This window comes from Syzygium oleosum, unplaced genomic scaffold, assembly GCF_021117445.2.
Source record: "Syzygium oleosum isolate NSW1041296 unplaced genomic scaffold, Sole_v2.1 Sole_v2.28, whole genome shotgun sequence".
Classification (NCBI taxonomy): domain Eukaryota; kingdom Viridiplantae; phylum Streptophyta; class Magnoliopsida; order Myrtales; family Myrtaceae; genus Syzygium; species Syzygium oleosum.
Window position 1 is genome coordinate 1,272,064 of NW_026607512.1, and position 13,869 is coordinate 1,285,932.

At 44.5% G+C, this 13,869-nt stretch overlaps 2 protein-coding genes and 1 long non-coding RNA gene across 8 annotated transcripts; 1 reads left to right on the top strand and 2 right to left on the bottom strand.

The window, feature by feature from the left end:
• Positions 1 to 1,841: 1,841 nt before the first annotated feature.
• LOC130135133 (rust resistance kinase Lr10-like) lies at positions 1,842 to 4,608 on the bottom strand. The gene is made up of 2 exons (XM_056303552.1): positions 3,676 to 4,608; positions 1,842 to 3,266 (listed from the first exon to the last, which is right to left on the bottom strand). The coding sequence occupies exons 1-2, from the start codon at positions 4,385 to 4,387 to the stop codon at positions 2,137 to 2,139; spliced, it is 1,842 nt and encodes a 613-aa protein (XP_056159527.1). The 5' UTR covers positions 4,388 to 4,608; the 3' UTR covers positions 1,842 to 2,136.
• Positions 4,609 to 8,724: 4,116 nt separating this feature from the next.
• Positions 8,725 to 10,473, bottom strand: LOC115668263 (nifU-like protein 2, chloroplastic). Of its 6 annotated transcripts, none has more exons than XM_056303561.1 (3): positions 10,147 to 10,473; positions 9,005 to 9,202; positions 8,725 to 8,876 (listed from the first exon to the last, which is right to left on the bottom strand). In XM_056303561.1, exons 1-2 carry the CDS (start codon positions 10,426 to 10,428, stop codon positions 9,014 to 9,016), a joined length of 471 nt encoding a protein of 156 aa, XP_056159536.1. In that variant the 5' UTR covers positions 10,429 to 10,473; the 3' UTR covers positions 8,725 to 8,876; positions 9,005 to 9,013. The 6 variants fall into 6 exon arrangements, with proteins under 6 accessions (XP_056159536.1, XP_056159537.1, XP_056159533.1 ...); XM_056303562.1 differs by having other exon boundaries at positions 8,725 to 8,898; XM_056303558.1 differs by having other exon boundaries at positions 8,725 to 8,920.
• Positions 10,474 to 11,668: 1,195 nt separating this feature from the next.
• LOC130135137 (uncharacterized) lies at positions 11,669 to 12,593 on the top strand. The gene is made up of 2 exons (XR_008814626.1): positions 11,669 to 12,089; positions 12,126 to 12,593. It is a non-coding gene; the product is annotated as an uncharacterized LOC130135137 (long non-coding RNA).
• The last annotated feature ends 1,276 nt before the right edge of the window (positions 12,594 to 13,869 follow it).

The window sequence follows — 13,869 nt, forward strand, 5'->3', positions numbered from 1 at the left end:
AATTCGATTTTTTTAAAAAAAGAAAAGAAAAAATAAAAATAAAAATAAAAATAAATGTGTTTTGTGAAAGGAAGTGAGGTGAAATAAGATATGGAAACAAAGCCAAAAACATTTTCCTCACTATGGAAGGTGCTTTCTCTCTTGAGGGAAAATGTTTTCAATGACTAGTTTATTTTCCGTGAAACGAACGTCGGAAAATCCGGAAAACGATTTATTGAAAGTTGTTTTCCGTGAAACGAACGGTGTCTTAGTAGGAAAACATTTTCCATTGGCTCGATTTCTTAACAAAACCAAACGCTGGGAAATGAGGAAAGTGTTTTCTCGGAAAATGCTTTCCGCGAAACAATCGGACACTTTGTTTCTAGCATCGTTTCTCCAAAGCGCAACGTCAGAGTACGGCCTGAACCCAATTGCCTGTCTCAGCGGCTCCAACTCCACGGTCTTCGCAACCTCCTCAACCTGGTGTCCTGAGCAGCCTCTCCTCCTCTTGCGCGCTCACGAAGACCGTCCCCGTCACGGTCGAATGGCCATTCTACGAGCAGGTCATCTTGTCGGACCTCAGTGACGATCTCCGGTGCTGGCGGGGGTTGCTGCGGTGCGGGCTCAAGGGATTGCTCAGTTCCTAAACATCTCTGTCAGCAGTGGATAAAGTACTCCTATATTAGGTTAAATCTCGTTCTTTTACACTATTAACCACAGTAGATTGTTTCAGGTCTTGGAGAAAAAAACAGAGGTCCGACTCATTGGAGAGGGTTGTGGGACAGTGTACATTTGAAGTATACGCAAAGCGTGAAGTTTTGGGAGTTATGAAACGTCGAAGGAGATGACGGGTACATCTTGTCATTTACTTGATAATCCTGCAATTTTACATTTCGAGGACTCGAATTGATCGCCGCAGTATAAGACTCGTGATGGATAAACTCGAGACTTTAAGCTCTTTGTCCAGGTCGGAGGAGAGTAAATGATCTTGTATACTAGTGCAAAAGATTGTTCAACCGTCTGCCAAGTGGCCAATTATGCAGTGCATACGTCCAAATGAGACAGCCACCAACTGAAATTGGTCAAACAGGTTGAAGAAGTCTTCTCACGAATTACTTTAGAATAAAATGCTCAGATGCGTCAAAAGGAGCATTTTCCATCTATGTGAGTTGGCTTTGAAGCCATTTTTTGGGTGGTGATTTTCCTGTTTCTGTGGTGCTTGAACTTTTGTGCATAGCGACTTCACAGTCAAAAAGTCTCCTTTTGTTGTATTTTTTAGCTGAAAGAGCTCAAGAGTGGTAGAAAAACCAGACGATTAGTTTTGCTTGGCTTGAATTGGAAGGCAATGATGGAGAGTTCAATCAAATGTACATGGATGAGATGAACGTCTTATTGTGTTCACTCAAAAGGACACGCAACTAGATATTCGAAAGGATTGAAACAATAACGTTGTCCAGTTACGGCGCATATCAGTAACCAAATTCGTCAGCCGAGTCGCCATTCATTGGTAAGAACTCCCTCTGTCAATGAAGCCCTCGTGCTAGCCTGACTCACTGACGCAATCTCTTTCAAGCAGCTTCAAACCGAAGTCATTTCAAATCTTGATTGAATCGACCTCGAAAACATATTTCTTTTAGTGCTTCTGCAAATTCGTCGTCTGCGACTTATCATATTTTAAAATTTGTCATCCTCATGAGAAGGGTCAATTTTTCTTGTAGTAGTACTTTCGTTCCTTCTTAAATTTGCTGAAGCTAGATATTTTCAACTCCTCAAGCAGACCAAAGGCACAATTCTTGTCCCAAAAACCAACTGCTGCTGTATACCCCGGAGCATACAGGATGAACTGCATTTGCGATGGGTGATTAAATCCAGAATACTTAATATATTACAAACTTCCAATAAGTAGATAGATTCTAGTATTACATAATAACTAACCTAGTTCGAAATATAAGAGGAAAGGAATTCCTCTATACATATTGCATCTGATACGAAAGGTAAGTAGTGGGTGCGCATCAATGGCTGTCAGGCTATTTCGCGGTAGAGAGAGTTCCTAAATTTAGCTGATGGCTTCTCGATCACAGATCTACTTACTTTTCTCACTTTTTGACATCCATTCCAGTCAAAGGGAGATGACATACTGCGAAAGAGCACTCAAACTTATTCTGCGATAACTTTTAGATCCGTGTTCCATAGTCTTCCCTGCATGGTCGCAGCATCCCCTGAACCGGAGGAAACGAAAGGATTTTTCGGCATGATGGGGCACTCTTCTCCCTCCAGCATCTGAACCACCACTTTCATGGGAGGCCGATCGGCCGGGTACCAGTGAATGCACCAGAGCCCTACGATTGCCAATTTCCTGGCAATCTTATGGTCACCGTCCTCTCGGATTCGTATTTCAAGCTCTTCACCCTTATTCAGATGGTTATAGACCCACTGCGGGAAGTACATCTGGCTCATGTTCTTCGCGTTCACATCGACGTTTTTCCTCCCCCCAACCATTTCGAGTAGCAGCATTCCGAAGCTGTACACGTCCGACTTAGAAGACACGCTTCCAAAGTTCCTGGAGAAGACTTCCGGGGCGATGTAGCCCATGGTACCTCTGGCCGCAGTCATGGACACCGCGCTTTTTTCCTTGGAACATAACTTTGCCAGACCGAAATCCGCAATCTTAGGATTGAAGTTGTCATCCAACAAGATGTTGTGGGGCTTGATGTCGAAATGGAGGATCCTATGATCGCACCCCTGGTGAAGATACTCTATGCCTTTGGCCACTCCGAGAGCGATGTCGTGGAGCCTCTCCCAACTAAGGGCAGCGTCGAGAGCGTCTTCGCCCGGAAATATGAACTTCTCCAGAGACTCGTTCGGCAGGAACTCGTACACCAAGGCTCTTCGGAAACCATCAGCGCAGAAACCGACCATCCGAACCACGTTGACGTGGTGAATCCTTCCCATCGTGCCTACTTCGTTGATGAACTCCTCACCTTTTCCGAACGAATTGTCCAGCATCTTCACGGCGACGAAAATCTCGTTCGAAAGCTTTCCTTTGTAGACAGTTCCGTAAGCCCCCTGGCCTAGTTTCTCTTCGAAGTCATTGGTTATCCTCTTGATGTCGTTGTAGGAGTAACGGGTCGGCTTGAGGGCCTCGTAGTCATGCAAGAAGCTCTCGATCTTGAGTTGGAATGCTTTATCTCTTCTTCTTTCGTTGAGGACATAGCCGACTCCAATCACAACAGCAAGAAGGAAAAACGAGCCCACGACTCCTCCGGCGATCTCTGCCCTTAATTTTTCTGCAGAATCAGAGAAGTCAGTACTTGAGCTTCCGCCTAAGTTCACGCGAATGATAAAATTACTAGAAGAAAAACCCTCAGAGCTAGTCATGTCAGCTTCACTTAACACCATGAGCGACCTTCATTACAGGACATCAGATCATTTATAGAGTAAGAGGCGATCAGGATTGAGGAACTCCTCCAATTTAAAGTACAAACGTATCTTGTGAAATAAAATTAACTTGTGGAAATGCGTCCATCCAACGGAATTGCACATATAAATGTATTCTTATATTCGCAGAAGCCCAAGCATCAATAATCACTTATACTAAGAAAGTGAAATAAGGCAAGAGTCGAGCAAAGTCTCACGAAACACAAAAAGTTTGGAACCGACAAAAGCACGCGCCTTCGACTAGGATTAAAGCAATACCGTAGTGTTTTCTACGAGGCTCAGTGCATCTGATGTCGCTCCCGTTCGGTCGACACCACCAATTTACGTCCGTGCACTTCTGGCAGTCGGGCTTGTCCCAGGCCAAACGAACCTCGATCATCATGGTCTCGATCTCTGTCGGAAGTGCGTCAATGTTCCCGTTCCTCTCGCAGGACACCAGCGGCAAGTCTCCGACGTAAAAGCTGGACCTGACGGCGTAGACTTCGTACGACCCGGGAATGCTCAGGCAAACCACCGGGGTCATGCTGGTCCTCTCGGGAGGCGGGCACTTGAACAGGGTATAGTTATAGTACCCGTATTGGTATCCATATGGGTCGTTTTTGTAAAGCCTTTGGTAGGAGAAGCGAGAGAGGTTGAGGTTGGCGAGCAGCAAGGGGAGGCACCGCTTGGGGTCCTGCACGACGACGGACCGGTTGGCGTAGTCGATGGACTTGACGAAGAGCCGTCGTGTGGTGTTTGGGAGCAAGAGCAGAGTGTTCCCATGCCTATCGCAGGAAAGGTCGAACTCCGGATGAAAGCTGCAGTTGGCAGGTTGGAAGGGTGCGAGCCTGAACGGGAACTGAACCTGCGGCCCCCGGCCGGAGCAGCTTGTGGGGTCGCAAGGGTCCTGGGTCGGGGCGGTGTGGTGGGCGGTGCCATCCGCGAAGCAGAGGAAGAAGAAGAAGAAGAGAGAGGGAATAGAAGAGAGCATGGCGGATGTCTTGGTGTTGATGAATACGAGGGGATATGCGTGACGTTTTGCGGTTTATGGGATGATGATGGATCAACTGCTTCCTCACACTCTCTTTCTCTAATTTATGCTCATTAGGATTGTCCGAGAGACGGAACCAGAACGGCAAATGTTCATCGACAAGCGATGTGAAGGCATGGATCTCCTTCCTCGGCTCGTCCAGATCAAGAGATGACTTTGACTTGGACTTTTAATGGTCTTACTCTGTTGTCAGTCGCCTCTGCGGAACTAGTATTGGTGAAGGGAGTTGCATGGAACTCACGAAGCAAGTTCCCCCCCTTTTCCTCAGTTGACCCTTCGCAGGCAAAAAAATGGTTTCGTCGATTAGACAAACCGTGTTCGAATGAGAATTCTAAATCACCAAGGGTCGGGCATGGTGCGATGTAGAATTCAGTGATTAGTGATGTGATCGGGCTATTAACACAAGACTTGAAAAAAAAAAAGGAAAAAGAAACTCCTTGTCGAGTCTCAAATAAACACGTGTGTTGAGATTAAATGCACGGTGTAGGTTCGATTTTTCACATCAACAAGTATAACGGGCTATATTTGTTCAACCACTATATACTATAGTGCAAGAGAAGCCTCTCATGTCGCATGTATGGGACTTGCACTTCTTCCTAGTTGTTTGGCCTACAGTAGGTATCTGATTCACTGCTTTCGATGTTCAAATCTAATCTATATGGAATTAGAAATCCCACGATTTAGCGCCATTTTAAGGTTTTCACTCTCGAGTAATCTATACTTGGTCTAACTTTGTTCAAAGCTTCATCAAATTGATTCATTCGACCAAATTTAAGACATGGTTAAGTGGTTACCAATGACTTATTTGCTTATGCTAAAAGTGTAAAATAGGGGTTTGAAAATTCAAAATGAGGAAAAGAAAAGAAAAACGTTGAAAAGTCAATAAAAAGAGAAAAAAAAGGCACATTTGGCAATATAAGGCTTAGGCGCACGCGAGAAAGGGGGAAAAAAAGAGAAAAGAAGAAGGAGGAGGAAAGGGAAAGACAGGAAAGGGAAAAAAAGGAAATGGATTTTTGCACGTACACGCCAAGAACACATCACCGAGCTGGAAATGGTTACCAAGAAAGCGATGCAAGCAACTGTAATGAACGAAGAAGCATTGACCTGTTAGGAAAGTTTATGAATCAAATTACTTTGGGATCTTGTACTACTTGTGGGAGACATCTTGGCAGCCCTTGTTACCGCAAGACGAGCATGCTTCCTTTGTGGCAAAATGGGACATATTGCACCTGATTGTCCTATGCAGAGGGATGTGCCTATGGATAGTAGAGTATGTTTTGTGTGTGGACAACCGGAACACTTAACACGCAATTGCTCCATGTGGAATAATGCTCTTGCAGTTGGTAGGCCTCAAGAAAATTTTCAAGGGCCACTGGAAAAGTTTTTGCGATAATGCGGGACAAGGAGGTAAGATGCAAATTCCCTCACTCGTTTACCAAATAATGTTTGGTGATCGAGGTATATCTAAATTTCGTAAAATATGGGTTTGAAAAGTCAAAAAAGGAGAAAAGAAAAAAAAATTAACGTTGAACAGTCAACAAAAAGAGGAAAGAAGGCACAATATAGAGAAAATATTGGCTGCCCCTTGTGATTCCACCGTGGAGAAATAACAACCCTGAGGTGGCGACACGTGTGCCAGGGGACCCACCGTTGTCAGGAGGCCTCCACGGTGGAATCACTCTCACGGCAACGAGCTAAGAGCAGCTGAGCTGAAAATTTTTGAAAAACATCAAGCGCCCTCTCTCTCTCTTTCGCGCTCCCCATCCACATCTGCTCTGCACTCCGTCTCGCTCACGCCGCGCCGACGCCGACGCCGACGCCACCTCCGACGAGCGAGGCCCTAGCCTCCGCCTCCGCCCTAGCCTCCGATGCCGATGACGCCTCTGACGAGCAAGGTCCACCGCTGCCCACGAGCGACGTTCGTCGCCTCCCACGAGCAAGGTCCGCTGCCTCCGACGAGCGAGGTCCGTCTCCTCACGCTGACGCCGACGCCGCCTCCGACGAGCGACGCCCTTGCCTCTGATGCCGCCTCCGCCCTAGCCTCCGACGCCGACGCCGACGCTGACGCCTCCGACGGGCTGGGATTTTTCCACGGTGGAATCACAAGAGGCACCCCATATTTTCTCGACATCTCACAGTTCCGTTTTCTTGAGGGAGCCGACTAGAGTCCCACAAACTGAAATCCAAAGTCCGTCTCGCTCGCGCTGCGCCTCCGCCTCCGATGAGCGAGGCCCTAGCCTCCGACGAGCGAGGTCCGCCGCTGCCCACGAGCGACGTCCGTGGCCTCCCACGAGCAAGGTCCGCTGCCTCGGACGAGCGAGGTCCGTCTCCTCACGCCGAGCTTCCAATTTTGGCAATTGCTGCGTGAGTTCCAGTAATTTGTTGTTTAATCTCCAGCCTCATCCTGGCTTCACTGTTTATGTTGATATTTGTTTGCCTTGTTTGTCTTTGCAGGGGCCAAGATGTTCTACTTCTTAACACAGGACTGGGTAATGAAGAAGATCAGAAAAATATTAAGGAACTTCTCCAGGTTGAAATATCTGGGACAGCAGGTGACTCTGGTAAGGTTTAGTTACCATGTTTATGCAATTGCGAAGATCAGACAAGTTTCCTGACATTTTTGAGTCGGTGAAGATAGAGCTTAGCATGGTTTCACAATTCAATGAGGAGCTCTCATTGGATTGGGATTCTTCTCCTCATTGAGCAAGTAGTTTTATCCCCTTGGTGTCCTATAGTAAATTTCTCTCTTCTTTTATGAAGAATTAGTAGTCTTATTTATTTATTAGTAGGGTTTTTTTTTTTTGGTAAGGATTATTTATTTATTAGTAGGGTTAATACTACTAAAAACCCTAAACTGGTACACCTGTAATAATTTTTTCCCAAACTTTTTTTTTTACCACAAAAAACTCCAAACTAGTAAACCCCGTGACAAATTTATCCTAAACTATTTTTTTGACCACGAAAAACCTTAAACTGGTACACCTGTGACAATTTTATCCCGAACTAATAATTTTTAAATATTATTTTTTCGAATTTTTTTTATTTTTTCTTTTCTTTTTTTTTTCTTCATCTTCAACCTTTGGCCGGTCGCGGGAGGCGGAAGCCGGGAGGTCGGCCCCAGCCGGGCGGGCGGCCCTCGCCCCGACTCGAAGCGAGGGCGCCTCGCCGGATTTGCGAGGCCGCCGCCAGCGGCGTCGGCGAGGGCCGCCTTCGCGGCGTCCCAGCGAGGGCCGCCTTCGTCGGCGTTGGGTGAGGGGCCGCCCTCGCCCGAGGGCCACCCTCGCCCGAGGGCGGACCTCGCCCGACGCCGGCGAGGGCCGACCTCGCCAGATCTGGCGAGGGCTGTCCTCATCCGCCTAGGTGATGGCGACCCTCGCCTGAGTCGGGCGAGGGCTGTCCTTGCCCGACTCAGGCGAGGGTTGCCCTCGCCCACCCAGGCGAGGGCTGGCCTAGCCTGACGCCGGCGAGGGCAGCCCTCGCCCGACGCCGGCGAGGGCAGCCCTCGCCGATAGCTGACGGGGCCGACCTCGCCAACAGCCGGTAGGGTTGACCTCGCCGGCTTCCGCCTCTGGCTGGTCGCGACGACTGGCCAAAGGTTGAAGATGAAGAAAAAAAAATTAATAAAAATTTGAAAAAATAAAAAAATAATATTAAAATTTTAATTCAGGGTAAAATTATTACATGTGTACCAGTTTGAGGTTTTTTGTGGTATGTTCAGAGTAAAATTGTCACAAGTGTATCAGTTTGGGGTTTTTTAGGATATGTTCGAAGTAAAATTGTCACATTTGTACCAGTTTTGGGTTTTTGGTGATAAAAAAAAAATTCAGGATAAAATTGTCACACGTGTACCAGTTTAGGGTTTTTGGTGGTATTAACCCAATAAAGAACAATGACGAAAGAATCGAAGACCAACAAAAGGGAAGGGAGAGAGACTCCAGTAGAACAACCGGGATATAGGAGATTCAGTTCCAAAGCAGGAAAAGCAGAGGAAAAACTCTACAACCAACCTTTAATTCTATTATATACCCTACTACAACTATTATGTTGGCCTGTAAAAGTAAACTAAATCAAGATAAGCACTGTTGGAATTCCAGAAATATTTCTTATTTAACTAAAACATGAAAGTTATCACATAAAATTGTTAAAGAATCCCATCGAATATTGTTATGGTTTTAGTATTTCCTGTTAACTCATCAAGGTAAAATATATACGTGTATTCTGTTAAACCCCATGAATTCTACCAATGCTGTTGATCAATTCCACAATGACTGTTGCAGTAAGAATAAATGTGAGAATATTTACTTCCATAATATTGCTATTTTTTATTATTATTTAATAACTCGAGAAAATTCCCAAATAGATCGACCTTTTGAACTTGTGTACAACCTGGAATACAATCATAAAGTTGAATGCAGAGGCTCAACCACTGCTGCAGCTCAAGGTGGGAAAAGCTACACCAATGACGAATTATCTCTGCTTCAAAATTAGAGGACTTTTCAAAACTGTACACAATTTACTGCACTGATGAGACCTTAAATGCTTTATACCTTTCATTACCCAATGACATTACAGAAGTTGGACAGCTGCAATGGCTGGAATTTTCTCTCGTAGTTTCTGCGTGACAGCAACTCGAACAGTCATGACCCCAGCCGCAGGACCAGTTATTCTAACTTTAACTATTGGTTCTTCAATGGCCACTAGCTCAAGTGATCCGACAGCTGCACCAACAAGGTATGGCCTTAGCTCTTCAAGAACCTGAAATAATCAAGCAATAACATGTTAGCCAGCAGATTTCCAGGTCACGCGCATAAGGATATCTTAATGGGGTTGCCTAAGCGACCCGGGGCTTGTTCAAGCAAATGCAATTTGAGACAGACATATGGATAGACAAGGTCAGGAATGCTATGGCAAACAAGTGTGTGAGTTCAGTCCCAGGATAAAGAGAATATCTGAAAAAATGCATATCTCAACTTGCTAACTCCTTTTCTGACCAAAAAAAAAAATTGTTAACTCCTTTCAATGACCGTCTCTATTCTTTTGGTAAGTTCTAAATTTTAGTGCATGAGTTGCACACATGAATTTCCTACACTACATTTGTGTAGACCGAGATTCAATACTTTTGAGTTATTTGCAGTACAGCTCTTTGTGGACTCGAGGACCTGAACCTGATGCTAAGGGGTAAATAGAAAGACAGATCAAACTTAGCAGGAAAGGCAAAGGACAAACACACCATTACTTGAGTTGAGAGCCCAAGGATCCAAACCTATCATTAGTTAAAATATCCAAACTAATTCCAGGAGACCTAGTTGGCAATGTAGTCAGGCTCAACTGAAAAAGAGGTCAGCAATTAATCCTCAACTGGTGAAGGTTTCGTAAAGTTGAGGAGTACCACATGTTGAGCATTCATCATTAGCAAGGGATAGATAAGGACAGAAATCAAGCTTAGCAGGAAAGAAAAAATACAAACCAATCATTACTCGAGAGCATAGGGATCCAATACCACCATTACTAAAAATATCCAAAACCATTTGTTAAAAAAAGAAGCAAGTAGAGATACCTAATTAGAGACCCCGAAGCAGTTAACAAAAAGAAATTCTTTAAGGAGAAATATCCTAGAAAATCAGTCCTAACAGTTGGGGAAAAGGACAAAAGCGTTAATGATACCAAACAACATATATTTGCTGCAATATCTTACTTACCTTCTCTATGTTTTCCTCATTCATCTCAAGGCCAGTTTCTTCATCGGCTATTGGTTCCACTGCAACAATTTCGGGAATTTTCTCCATCAGACGACGCTCAATGCCCATCTTCATTGTCATTACAGAACTTGGACAAGAACCACATGCTCCTTGTAACTTCAACCTTACAACATTGCCATCAATCTCATGCAATGCAACATTACCCCCATTAGAAATTAGATAGGGTCGGATTTCATCAAGCACACTCTCAGCATTCTCTGCTGTCAGTGGAAGTTCCACCATTGACTCGGGTGTAGCGACAGCCTTCACAACTACAAGTCAAGAAAGGAGGAACACTTAGCAAAATTCACAGAAATCACAATCTTTATTCCCCGAAAAAAGAGTGCCCCAGATGAAGAAACAAGAACAGGATGCTGCTTGGGTTAAATCGGGAGCCAATTAGGGGAAAGTATGTTTCAACATTGAGTAGGATGGATGGCTCCTACTGTAGCTATCAATTCCAGAAGATACCTCTCAAAGATTGCCAGAGGAAGATAAGAAGAGATGTGCACAGATGCTTGGGTTGGTAGAACCATAGTAGAAGACTCACTGGTATGTCCAAGTAACCGATAGACCTTAACAAGGTCTTTCTTCACTTACCCAAGAGGAAACAAACCTTAAAGTTCTCTCTCCTCTCACTCTTATGCAGTGAAAGAGATGGCTAACCCAACCCAACCCAATGTCACCACGAAACGATGTAAACTGAATATTCTGACATTCAATATATAACCAGGTGCATGAGAATTCATCTGCAAATTCAGAGACCAGCATGTTAATCAAGGAACCAACAAGATGATCATCTTTTTTGCAGTTTCTTACAGTCAACACGCAAAACCAAAAGGTTAAATAAAATTGAAGTCTTCAGAGGTGTTTGAGAGGACTTTTCAACCCTCGCTTCTAGCTTTTAAGAGGTGCTATATTTCCAAAAACTATAGCAGTTAAAACAGATATAAGCTGATTTTTAATATCTGTCTATATGCACTTAACAGCTTCTAATCCTTCATTCTGAAAAGAAAATTTGATTACTTGGCATTGTGCAGAACAACTTGCGCAATGCCAAATCCTTGCACATAGCATTTTCTAAAAGTACAACACAGTAAAAGATCACTCAATCACTTCTGTGGCCATCACTACAACCATGCACAGGACAACAGAGCTCTAAAGCTACAACACCATAAAAAAATTGACAGCCACTCCACACCCACATTGCTTCCTTCCTCTCTTTTGAAAGAGAGATCAAATAGAGCATCCTCTGGGGCAATTGAAGCACAGCCGAACTGTGCCCTCCTTAAAATAGTGATCGAGAAAAGCCAAGAACCAAAAGAAAAACACAAGGAAGAAGAAATCCCTCCTCCAGATAACAAAATTAGAGTCAAGTTTAGATTTTTTTTTTTACCATTCCCTCGAAATACCATTCCAATCAGCACCACAAGCATGCACTCGGTCAACGTTCACACAGAACAAAACCCACTCCTCGAATTTATCAACAAAAAGCGAACTTTATCAACTGCAGACCTCGTCCCAGTCACGAATCATAAGCAGCAAATAACATCCCACCGCAATCGATTTCAAGAATCTAACAATTCATCACCCAATTTCAGGGACCAAAACAGGAAGTCAAAAGAGACCCAAGCAAAGAAAGAGCAAGAGAGATCGAGAGAAAGGGGGGAAAAACAACAAAAGCGAAGAATGTCATGCCTTATGGATCAGCTCTCAGATCAGGCGATGGCTTATCAAGCGATGCGAAGGGAAGCAAAAGAACACTCGGACTTCGGATTTCAGTTTGTGGGACTCTGGTCGGCTCCCTCAAGAAAACGGAACTGTGAGATGTCGAGAAAATATGGGTTGCCTCTTGTGATTCCACCGTGGAAAAATCCCAGCCCGTCGGAGGCGTCGGCGTCGGCGTCGGAGGCTAGGGCGGAGGCGGCGTCAGAGGCAAGGGCGTCGCTCGTCGGAGGCGGCGTCAGCGTCGGCGTGAGGAGACGGACCTCGCTCGTCGGAGGCAGCGGACCTTGCTCGTGGGAGGCGACGGCTCGTGGGAGGTGACGAACGTCGCTCGTGGGCAGCGGCGGACCTTGCTCGTCGGAGGCGTCATCGGCGTCGGAGGCTAGGGCGGAGGCGGAGGCTAGGGCCTCGCTCGTCGGAGGTGGCGTCGGCGTCGGCGCGGCGTGAGCGAGACGGAGTGCAGAGCAGATGTGGATGGGGAGCGCGAAAGAGAGAGAGAGGGCGCCTGATTTTTTTCAAAAATTTTCAGCTCAGCTGCTCTTAGCTCGTTGCCGTGAGAGTGATTCCACCGTGGAGGCCTCCTGACAACGGTGGGTCCCCTGGCACACGTGTCGCCACCTCAGGGTTGTTATTTCTCCACGGTGGAATCACAAGGGGCAGCCAATATTATCTCCACAATATAAGGCCGAGACGCACGCGAGAACGGGGAAAAGAAAGAGAAAAGAAGAAAAAAGAAAGGGAAAGAGAGGAACGGAAAGAAAGGAAAGGGGTTTTATGTGTACATGGCACAGACACATCGCCTAGCTGGATTATTACGTATCGCAAAGACCAGTAAGTCTTTTCGTCTTCTATTCATCCAATGGATGAAGTTTTCGAAATTAGGACTCAAACTCGAGCCTCGAAATTTAATTTTTGAGTTATTGAGTTATGAGATTTCATGGAAATGGTGGAATATGGCATTATAGAGCTGTGGGTTTTAACGGGAGTCAATTTGGAGCAATGGATTCGTCGGAGCGAAATTTTTGAGTTTCGCATGTGAGTTTCGCGTTGCATTTAGGTTTGAGTAATCGTTTTGAGTGAGCGATTTGTTGTCGCGTAGAAGTCGTTTTGTTAGTGTTGAAGCGTAATTTAGCCGTTTCATAGTTGTCGTAGTGTTTTACTTGGTTTTAACGTTAATTCTCGTTTAATTATTAGGATTACAAGATCGTCAGCTCATACAACTTCGCGCTGTTTGGTCTTTGGGCATTCCCGAGTGAGTAGTACTTCTTTTCTTTGGTTTTATAAAACTCATATCTGGAAATGATAGAAATATACATATAATGAGTTAAAGAGGCATTACATGTTTGATATTATTTTGAAAAGGAAAAGTGATGTTTAAAGCATTAATGTTGCATAACTTCGAATCAAGCATTTACTATTCTAATTGTTATCTGAAATGGTTTAAGAAGTGTTTATTAAATGAGTTGTAAAAAGAATTTTGATGGATGAGATGAGATGGGTTGTGGAAGGATTATGTGTTTTTGTTTGCGAAACCGATTTATAATATACATTTTTGGTTTGGCTTTGTGAATTGTAGATGATGCTGTTGTGAATTTATGTTGGTGCTCAATATCGCCGCAAGCCTAATAAGGGGTTTGTAGGTATGCATACTAGTTTTAGATATCCTTATGAGACAGCCACCGACAATATAAGTGGAGACCTTGCCAATGGAGAGCTTGGTCACCTTGTGTCGGTGCATTATGCATGATCATGGTTGATATCTGAGCTCGAGATTGGTCATTAGAATAGATCATTACATATGTTTTGAGATTGATTAGTGGATTGGACCATTGATATTTGTTTCGATATTATTGATTTAAATGAGCAATTCTACTATGAATATGTTATGTTGAAGTAATACATACATACATACATATATACATACATACATATATATATATATATATATATCTAATTTTG

Bases quoted from the DNA above. Each gene is read 5' to 3' on its own strand.
- LOC115668263 (XM_056303561.1), bottom strand. From the start codon at position 10,428: ATGGTGGAACTTCCACTGACAGCAGAGAATGCTGAGAGTGTGCTTGAT. The intron at 9,203-10,146 runs GTAAGTAAGATA...TGATTATTTCAG, and splicing joins ATGAGGAAAACATAGAGAAG to GTTCTTGAAGAGCTAAGGCC.
- LOC130135133 (XM_056303552.1), bottom strand. From the start codon at position 4,387: ATGCTCTCTTCTATTCCCTCTCTCTTCTTCTTCTTCTTCCTCTGCTTC. The intron at 3,267-3,675 runs GTATTGCTTTAA...CTGATTCTGCAG, and splicing joins GCCTCGTAGAAAACACTACG to AAAAATTAAGGGCAGAGATC.